General features: G+C 48.4%; 3 protein-coding genes across 3 annotated transcripts; 1 reads left to right on the top strand and 2 right to left on the bottom strand.

The window, feature by feature from the left end:
- Positions 1 to 1,130: 1,130 nt before the first annotated feature.
- Positions 1,131 to 2,323, top strand: BC939DRAFT_510915 (uncharacterized protein; the record flags this gene model as incomplete). Its single annotated transcript, XM_051561096.1, has 1 exon — positions 1,131 to 2,323. Exon 1 carries the CDS (start codon positions 1,199 to 1,201, stop codon positions 2,321 to 2,323), a length of 1,125 nt encoding a protein of 374 aa, XP_051406591.1. The 5' UTR covers positions 1,131 to 1,198.
- A 605-nt stretch (positions 2,324 to 2,928) lies between these two features.
- BC939DRAFT_468811 (uncharacterized protein) lies at positions 2,929 to 6,027 on the bottom strand. The gene is made up of 7 exons (XM_051557954.1): positions 5,403 to 6,027; positions 5,271 to 5,300; positions 4,859 to 5,121; positions 4,651 to 4,745; positions 3,761 to 4,198; positions 3,461 to 3,658; positions 2,929 to 3,367 (listed from the first exon to the last, which is right to left on the bottom strand). Exons 1-7 carry the CDS (start codon positions 5,693 to 5,695, stop codon positions 3,224 to 3,226), a joined length of 1,461 nt encoding a protein of 486 aa, XP_051406590.1. The 5' UTR covers positions 5,696 to 6,027; the 3' UTR covers positions 2,929 to 3,223.
- A 1,244-nt stretch (positions 6,028 to 7,271) lies between these two features.
- On the bottom strand, positions 7,272 to 9,347 carry BC939DRAFT_508225 (uncharacterized protein; the record flags this gene model as incomplete). The annotated part of the gene is made up of 5 exons (XM_051560974.1): positions 7,272 to 7,667; positions 7,872 to 7,882; positions 8,066 to 8,342; positions 8,525 to 8,942; positions 9,037 to 9,347. The coding sequence occupies 5 exons, from the start codon at positions 9,345 to 9,347 to the stop codon at positions 7,272 to 7,274; spliced, it is 1,413 nt and encodes a 470-aa protein (XP_051406589.1).
- Between the last annotated feature and the right edge of the window lie 342 nt (positions 9,348 to 9,689).

Raw genomic sequence — 9,689 nt, 5'->3', positions numbered from 1 at the left:
GCAACGAGAAATTAGGGCGAACCAGATGAAAGCACGTCAAGTATTGATGAAATTGCAAAGGGTGAACTGCAAACCTGCGCGGGAGCAGTGTCAGAAGTAGTCATTGCAGCATTGAGTACTTAGTACAATCATCCTCTTCACAACTGCAACAAAAAAAACGATATGTGGGACACGGTGCCTGACCACCTCCATGTTGTGCGCCCTGAAAATCCAGGTGTAACGACCTAAACTGCCGAAGAGTTTTACAACCGGTCAAGTGGGCCAGTAAACGAACAAGCAAGCAGCCAAGCAGCAATGTGTCACTATGACTGAAGGACGGCAGGATCGATAGGACCGGTTGAATAAGCACTACATTATAAAATAAATCCATATCTGCTGTCAGGATTGAAAGCCCTCAAAATGAATACTGGTAATGTGATGAGAGGACAAGATGATGAAATGAGGGAATTAAAGTAGCTGCAGCACGACAACGAAAGATATCGTGGAGTGTATTTGTATCATTGGTTGCGCCCAAATGAAAAGTACTCACGACTACGGCGACAGTATCTCTTTTATGATCATAGCAGCGCAAGCAACCGTTCGACAGACCTGAGCAAACGCGCTGACCTGCTATTCCTTACAACTTCTAACACGATTTATGCCACGACTTTCACGATACGAGCATTCGCTGAGCCATTATTCTGTTTTGCTTGCAAAGGCGCTGGATGACAAAGAGGACGCGTCTTGGTGATTGTGTGCCTGAGATTGTCTGCTCGCTGAGTTGAGCTCAATAAGAAATAAGGATATTTACGACACGTCCCCTTTTGCTATAGTTACAAAGAGCGCGTCAAGGATTGCCTACAATGTGGGGTGCAGAGTGCTTGAAGTCGACACGCATGCTGCTCGTTTCAATCCATGTCGAGAGGGAATGGTATCGCGTGTGCGCTTCGAAACCCATCAGAACTAGCAAATAAAGAAGAAAGAGGGCGCGAGGGCATGGGGGCGGCGTTCAGCTGCGGTAACCATCGAAGGCTCATACCTTATGAGCATTGATGAACATTGAGTGAGTGAGCCTTGCTTTCTTGCGGTAATCATCAAAGAAAGCCAGCAAATATCTTTGGCTGATCTTTTTATTTATCTCACTGAGAAAACACTCTTTCTTTTCCTACCTACGATCACTCATACTTCCATTTCCTTTGAACTTCTTCACTTCGGCGACATGGACTACTCTTCGCACTCCTCACCCTCACAAACGCCCCGCGGCAACCCACATACTCTCAGTCCCATCTGCTACGAGTCCTTCTCGGCAGAATCCACAGATGGGCGGCTCCCGCATACAACAGGCCCCAATGGCCGGTCTCCTCACACCACGAGTACCGATAGCCGTGGACCCCACACAACGGCCGTCTTCCCATCCGCAAATGAAGATGCCTATGCCGAATTCTGTCCAAGACAGCAGCAGCAGGAACTTCTGCAAGAGATGAGAACCAGCATCCAGACACCTTATGACACGAACACATTGGTTCCAGCACCAGCATACACACCATGCCCATACTCATACCCATATCCAGCCAATGACGGCACCACTAATCTACACATCGCCTCCCTGTCCTACCAGCAACCATATGTTCGACCCCCTTCAACTTTACAGCCATATCCAGTGCCCTCAACGACGCTATTGCAATCCAGCACCACGCTCACCAATCCTATAACAGCGATCACGCCCTCACTCCACCACCCTGAACAATTCCAAGCCGTAAACTATGGTCCCAACATTACCGGCTCATCGCCTACGACCAACAATGGTAAACCTGCCGTCGATACCGTCTATGCTTCCACGACCAGCACCAATGCCATCGCTTACGTGAAATCTCCGGGCCAGAAGCGTCGCCGAGCGTTCTGGGGATGCTGCATCTGTGTCGTCCTTATCGCCATTATCCTCGGTGTTGTATTGGGCGTGGTCGTCAAGAACAAGGACCAAAGCGAGACCGATAACTCTACATTCACTTTTGGACCCAAGACCGCATCCACCGCTAAACCTAGCCTCTCTAGCAGCACCAGCAGCAGTAGCGGCGCAACAGCAACCCCAACAACGACCTCGAGCTCAGCCTCAATCTCGATCTCGACAGCGACACAGCCCCCACCCTCACCGACTCCTGATGCAGCAACATGTATGCGCAACTGCAGCACCAAGTTTTCCAAATGCTTGGATGGATGCACGGCCGAGGAGAATGCCTGCGAGAACAAGTGTGGAGACAACTTTTCGTGCAAGGTCGACTGTGGATTTGCGAGAAGCAAATGCACCAATCCCTGTTTCTCCGCTTCTCGACTCTGTACATGTTAGACAGGCTCTCTCCTAATAAACATAAATTTGATGCGGGCTGCAAGTAGCATGTGTTGCGACAATAAATCGAATGAACCGGCATGTGGGCGTCCTCTTCCTGGGAAATTCAAAAGGCCCCGGGCGGAGATTAAACGCTTTGGAAATAACTGGATCCCCATGTTTTTCTTTTTTGTGCAACCGACATAAGAGGGCAGTGAGAGCAATCGGAGCTGTGGCGTATTGTATAGCCGATGATCATAGTTTACAGTTTGATGCCGTTTATTGATCTACCGATTGATCTACTCTTCCCTCGCAGCGATGCTTTCTTATCTAATAGTACGTTGCGCTCAGCGAGCCTGGATGTCTTTTAGTGCGATATGGCATATAGTGATGATACACCTTACTACAGAATGATCACCGGCCTTTTGCACTCTACAAATATGAAATATCGCATTCTTTGGGTCCTTCATTCTACGAAATCATTTGTATCCTATACTGCAGCATCGAAAAAAGACACTATTGATACCTCCCTCCAGGAGCAGTGAACACAGCAACTGGGACTATGGACCACAGGCGCATTCCTGGTTAACAGGTATTGAAATCAGGTGGTGATGGATCTTCACGACAAGCCAAGATGCCAAACGACCTCAAGAAGCTCGAATCTCGCATTATGTATTTTAATAATAGTAATAATAATCATAATAAAGAAAAACCAGATGCAAGTGCTTGTCGCCCTATGTTATGTTTACATGTGTAAAAAAATGTCTATGTGCCTTTTTTTAAGAAAAAGGGATGCTATGCTTTGATGGACTTTGAATGAAACAAAAGAAAAGAAAAGGAAAGAACAGAAATGCGATGGATTATGTGCAGCTGGATGTAAAAAAAGACGGAGAGCGATATTAGAGGAACGTATAGGAATGTTTAGGGCTTGTTAAAGGAACTCTTCGGGGGTGGCAAGAAGTTCAGACTGGGGCGATCCGTATTGACATTGCCAGTGATCATTCGCAGGAGCCAGGCCGGCGTGAAGCGAAGGACGATATTCCTCGCCATATCTGCCTTGAAACCCTGTTATTCACAAAATTTACAAAAAGATGAACATGGAACACGGATTGGAATGACAATACGGCACAAAGGCAGTGGAATCAAAGGTCTTCTTACCTGTTCATAAATAAGGTCGGCAAACTCTCGGGAGCTGTCCGAGGCAACTCTGGCGGTCTCGGATCGCATGTCGACATACTTTTCGAAGACGTTTGCCAGGTCCTGTACCGCGAAAGACTGCAGCTCGTTGAGCATGTTGACAAGACATGCGCAGTCAAGAATTGCCTGAGAGGCACCCTGGCCAAAGAAAGGGACGATCTAATGATGAACAAGGTACATTTGCAGTGGTTAGGAAGCTGCCGATTTTCACCGATTGTAGTCTTCAAATTACAATAAAAAAAAAAGGAAATATAAACATACCTTGTGGCAGGCTATGACACGGCAAGGATGGGCAGAAAAGAAAACGGGAGAAATAAGAGCTGTGAGTACCAAATGCACATAGTACAATGACGCATACATCCCGCGAGTAGCGCTCCCAAAACCATTATTGTGCTTACCATCGCCAACTAACACAACGCGTCCATTGTACCAGGTACGGTACATTTTTTCTTCAAGCAGCACCTTCGACACTAGTCCCTTGGGCGTGGCCTCAATCAGATCCATGACCGATCCTCCATAGGGACACTTGAAGTTACGCACGTCCTCGCAGATCTCGACCGCTGTCTCAGGGTACCAATCGCGACCTCGGGAGCTGTGGCTACCATCGCTATCATGGTCCTCGTCATTGTGGATGAGATGAGGATCAGGACCTCCGACACACCAGGCCATCCTATTGCCCTGCAAAGGAAGGATCCACATCTATGGGAGACGTACACAAACAACAAGTAAACAAACAAACAAAAGGTTTTTTTTGTTAAAGAATGAGGTGCGGTGATTCTTATGGTTAAGGTTGAGTTCTACTGGATTGATATGTGTTGCTGTGTTTGCAGTTATGGATGCTGGCACAAAACCCATGCCACTATTGCGATGACTTCTTGGCCGGAACATGGCACCTCAGCTCCTGCTCAGCATGTCAGACGAGTCGGCGTACGTCTGAGCAACGAGGGGATTTCTTTTCTTTTTTGTCAGACAAAATGACACAAAAAAAGCCGTTGGGTGGATCCCCGAGAAGAAACAAATGCACCGCACAAACACAATGATATAATGTGCGTAATGGACTGTTTTAAGCACATCCGATTACAGGTCTGGGGAACAAGTAGGACGTGCAAAAGAAAGTTCACTAAACGATGAGGGAGGCAAAGCTCACTTACAGACGTGTGCTGGTCCTTGCCAAGGAGCACCTTGACCTCACACGACTCATCCTGGAGGACCGGATACTTTGCGGGGTCCAAGGGACATGTCATTCCTAAAAATGATCGGCAAAAATACCACACCAGCATCAGTGCATCGCATAACAAGAGCAATTCAGGGTCATACGTGAACAAACAAATCGAAGCGAAACGAAACGAAACACGTTACCGACAACGCACTGCTTGTCAAAGTGCAGCGGCATCTTATCTGACTCGGGGAGGAGCCCCTGATCGGTCAGCCTCTGGTAGATGATCTGGCGAGTGGCACTGTAGGCGCCGTCGGCACCAACAACTAGATGACCGGCGTAGGTGGTCTCATCCATACAGGTCACCGTCACATCTGATTGGGTCTCGCTAATATCTATGACGCGCTTGCCGGTCGTCAGCTTCCCGGCTGGGATCTTCGACAGCAGAAATTCGTGTAGATCCGGTCTAGGGTTTGGTTTGAGTCAAGTTGTAACGGAAGCAGAGGCGATAGGGTACGACGTAGATGGACACGGCATGGTTAGAGACCTGGGGAACCCATTCAGCTGGGTCAAGAGCACTAGACAGAAAAAAACCCCTTTCTTTGATGTATTTACCTGCTCATCACCATCGCTTGGTGTCCGTTCCTGAAAAAAGGCGCCGCAAAGATCATTGATTAGCATGCAAACCTTTTTTTATTTTTATTTTTCCTGATCCTAGTTGCCTGAAATGGGTACATGGTAACTTACTTTCGCTTGTTGCTTCGGGCATCAATGCGGCCCTTTTTCCGTCCATTTGCGGAGAGGACAGTGATCCCCCGGAGGGGTTTTGACATCTTTCTCATGCCCTCGAGCAAGCCCAGTTGATCCATGATATCCACGATGACTGGGTGAAGGGAGATCGAGGTGCCGAGGGGTCGCAGCCTCGAGGCCTGTTCAAGAATGTGGTAGTCGATCCCGGCCCGGTCGAGCATGATGCCCATCACTAAGCCAGCCAGGCCACCTCCGATGATGATAACGCGCAGGTTCTGAGGTTGAGACATATCGGGAGGGGGAGGGGAGGAGGAGGGTGTGGGGAGTAGTGGGTAGTGAGAAGGTGTGAGCGTGTACAGGGGAGTGGAAGTTGAGTGTGGGATATGAGGAGAGGGATGTTTGGGCGAAGACCCTTGTGTTCAGTTACAGGATTGAGGTGGTTGTGTGTTAATTGCTAATTGACGATGGTGAAGTAAAGAGATGCTTTTTCAAAATGAGCGAAGTGGTTTGAATACAACGACGAGAAAGGGAAGGAGGAGGGGAAGAAGGAAGAGAAGTAGTGGTGGTGGTGGTAGTGGTGAGCAGCAGCGCGGGAGGAGGAGTGTGATATAAGTAAGAGTTACCAAGGAAGAAGGAAGAATGCTCTGTCATGTCTCTCTTTATGAGGATTTGAGCTGCATTATTATTGTGCATGTGTGAGTAGTTTAGGGGTGCCATCAACGGCCAAAGGGGACGATCCGCAAAGTGCCGCATGGAGAGGAGAGACAAAAACGGTAAAACGTATACGAACACTGTCCACGAATCAGAATGCGAGTGGGATTATTATTATTATCATACAAGGATAAGAGAATAAGAATAGAATGGGCATAGAATACGAGCAACATTGATGAGATGAATTCCATCTGTGTGTTATCCCCCCTGCCTCCGTTATCCCCTATTTCATACTTCCATTGGTGCTCTTTTACATGCTGCTGCTGCGAAAGTAATTATATATCGGACATGCTGCACCTCGAAATCGATTTAATGGCAGCATTAGCATATCGATCTGTGGATTTCGAATTTGCATTTGGAATTTGGATTTGGATTTGAGCCGTTGAGCCATTACAGCCATTGCAACCATTGCAGCAACCTTCTCGTTTGTATTTGTTTGACCATGTGTACCCATATCACATCATGTCTTTGTTCAAGGTTCTGGTCGGCCACGCTTGCTTGCTACACCAACGCATAATTCGAACGTCCTTTTTTTTCGCACCCAGATAAACACAGCGACCATCATGCATACATGATTTGTTATTCCATTTCATTACCACCACATCCGGATTCAGGTACAGGTACAGTTTGTTGTTTGTGTTCACCATTGCGCTTTTGCAGGGTTCGTTCGCTTTGCGAAGCGGGAATGACCACACAGTGCATGCCCCACTTTACCATGTTTACTCTCTTCACTATCTCCATCGTGTTCACCGTGTTTACTCTGTTGCCTTCACCAGGCTAGTGCAAGAAAGTGTTCCTTGACAACGTTAGTGGTGGAGTGATGCATGCTGGGCACGTCTTTTTACGCCATTTGCAATAAACGATATGTCCATGTCCATGTCCCTGTTCCTGTTCGCGTTCGTATTCCTGTCTGTGTTTAACATTTATCGATGTAAGAACAATACTGAAGATCTGCCCCAGACAATCGGTTGAAAGGGGTACCAGACAGGGAAAAAGTCTACCTGCCATCTCTGTACGCCGCTTACCCGCCTGCGATCCATCAAGGTTCTATTCAATCCTGTTCCTGTACCTGCACCTGCATCTGTTCCTGCCCCATACTCATCACCTTTACTATTCTTTACGCCGAAACTTCCTTCCTCCCCTCCCCTGTCTTCTCTATATCACCTTGGGTAAAAATGCAGCCTGTGGAAATAGATCTCGATTAAATCGGCCTGCAATGATCCAATGCAGCAGAAACTGGGGCACATAACCCAGGACTATGTACCGCACAACCTTCCCGATCCAGTCCTGCCGACTCAGCAGTTCCCCAAGCCGATGTGATCCTGCGACTGCTGCCCTGGCCTTGGCGCGCCGCTCGGTTTCGTACGAGCGGAGTCTTGCGGCCATGCCATCATTAATCCCTTGCTGAAACCAATTCAAAACTTGTGTTCCTGCCTGCGTCTGTGTCCCCTGTCCGAGTCTATGCGCATGGGCGTGGGCGTAGAGTGCGTTGGCGAGCTTGACCGCATCGTAGCCAGCTTGAGCAAACGGCTGACCGCCATATGGTAGTGCCTATCGATATTTCGATATGGAATTTTTTTTTAGGTGCCCACATTTGCCCATGGAGATACATCCATATGTACACATGGCATAGCATCAGAAAGAGAGCGAAGAAAAAAGTATAAGCGCAGATTCAATTGAAAGAAAGGTTCCATGTCGGAGATTTGGGCTTTTGTTTAATCAAGGGGAGGAGCCATGGAAGAGAATGAACCTTACCTTATGACACGCTACCATCATCCATTCCCCGATCGGGTGAGCAAAAAAAAAAAAAAAACCGCGCGGGGTCAGTCTTTCTACACATTGCACACACATTTCGTACATAGTCTACAGCGCACATGTACAGTGAGCAACCTCGAAGGTATCCTCGGATAGACGCACTCATTCTTCAGAGCCAGATCTATACTCCTTACCATCACCCATGAGTGCAATCTTGCCATAGGTCCACCTTGAAAAGAAGCCCTCCTCGCGTGGGATCGACAGCATGGTCCCCTCGGGCGTCCATTCAAACAATTCGCCCAATAGCGTTCCCTCCAACGGAGACTGCATCATTCGGTGCCGATTACACGTGTCAGTGATCGTCTGTACCATGAAGCTCCAGTCCTCGACCTCTGGACAGTCATGGTACTCTGCCAAGGGCTCGTCCAGCATCCAGCACAGCCTATTCTCCGTCATGGGAACACACCATAACTAGAGAACCCGACACGAAAAACGCCCATATGAACCAATCCTGGTTAATATCCATAACAAGAACTCCTCCTCTCCTGTCCTCGGTGCCAAGATGAAAATGAAAATGAGCTGCGCATGCAATTACACGCATCATATACACCCATTTTATATGATACTCAGTTCATCGCCCACCGTGTGCTTACCGTAAAGGCATGCCCGCCCCCATCAGAGACCAGCACCCTCACCTCCGAATGCTCTTTCCGAAGCCACGCGAACCTCTCCGGGTCCAAGGGTCGAGTCATCCCCACGAGGGCCTGGGATGCAAACCTCATCGGCTCACGATCCTGCGCAGTTAGCATGTTCCGGTCTTTCAATTGCCGGTACAGACTCCGGCGCACGCTGCTGTAAGCGCCATCAGCGCCGATGATGATCCCTTCGTACGTCGACCCGTCCGTGCAGACACACGCAGCTGCTTTGGAGATATCTTCGTCATGCTCCTGGAAATGTCGAAAGGATACGTCAGCGACCTGTTTCCCGAGATGGAGTTTTGAAGGAGGGATGTGGGATATGAGAGAGTTATAGAGCTCTGGACGGGAGATCGCCAGTGCGTCGTAACCGAATCTACGAGGAAAGAAACGATTTCAAAGCAGCATTTGAGACCTCAACCATCTTTTTCCTGTTCAACTTTTTTTTTAAACTTTGGTTCGCCATTTACCTTGAACACAAGAACCCGCTCTCGATCTCACCAAGAACTTCCGGCTGCATGCCTCGCCCCTGCTCAATCGCCAAAACCGTGATACGATTGACCGGTTTGGCCAATTGCTTCAATTGATCCAAAAGACCTAACTGCCGCAGAAGCGGTTGGATTTGCGGGGTCATAAAGATCACCCCACCGCCCTCGAGCGGCATCTTTGCGACGGGCATGCTTTCGAGGATCACATAGTCTATGGACGCCCTCTCTAGTAGGATCCCGAGTAGTACTCCGCCGAGACCTGCCCCGACAATAACAACTTTCTCCATGGACATATGTTTTGGTTGAAGTGTTGAGGGGCTTGGGGGGGTGATGATGAATGGTGGAGAGGATGAATGAGTGAGCGTGCTCGATGGATGCGATGGTGATGTTGCTCATGTGTGAATTTTTTTTCGTCGTCGTCGTCGCAAAGTCTTTGTTGTGCAAATCAATTAAACGCTCGCGCAATCGCGTGTTCTACAGCTCCTTTTCGTCTTCAGCTACTTCGCACCCACCCCATCTCCTCCACAGGAAATCTCTTTCAATACACGTTTCGCGAGCTGCAAACAGCAGCTGTTACAGAAACCAAAAAACGCGCTGTTTTTTTTATTTCTTATCTAGATCGCCTTTATCATATA

This window comes from Gamsiella multidivaricata, assembly GCF_025024155.1.
Source record: "Gamsiella multidivaricata strain RSA 2152 chromosome Unknown BC939scaffold_122, whole genome shotgun sequence".
In the NCBI taxonomy this organism is placed as follows: domain Eukaryota; kingdom Fungi; phylum Mortierellomycota; class Mortierellomycetes; order Mortierellales; family Mortierellaceae; genus Gamsiella; species Gamsiella multidivaricata.
The sequence above is the reverse complement of the archived record's forward strand: the minus strand, read 5'-3'. Positions and strand labels throughout refer to the sequence as shown.

What these genes read in the sequence shown, in the direction of transcription:
- BC939DRAFT_468811 (XM_051557954.1), bottom strand. Translation starts at nt 5,695, where the DNA reads ATGTCTCAACCTCAGAACCTGCGCGTTATCATCATCGGAGGTGGCCTG. An exon ending in GCCCGAAGCAACAAGCGAAA is followed by an intron (nt 5,301 to 5,402) that starts GTAAGTTACCAT and finishes GCCTTTTTTCAG; the next exon opens with GAACGGACACCAAGCGATGG. An exon ending in GCAAGGACCAGCACACGTCT is followed by an intron (nt 4,199 to 4,650) that starts GTAAGTGAGCTT and finishes CGTCTCCCATAG; the next exon opens with ATGTGGATCCTTCCTTTGCA.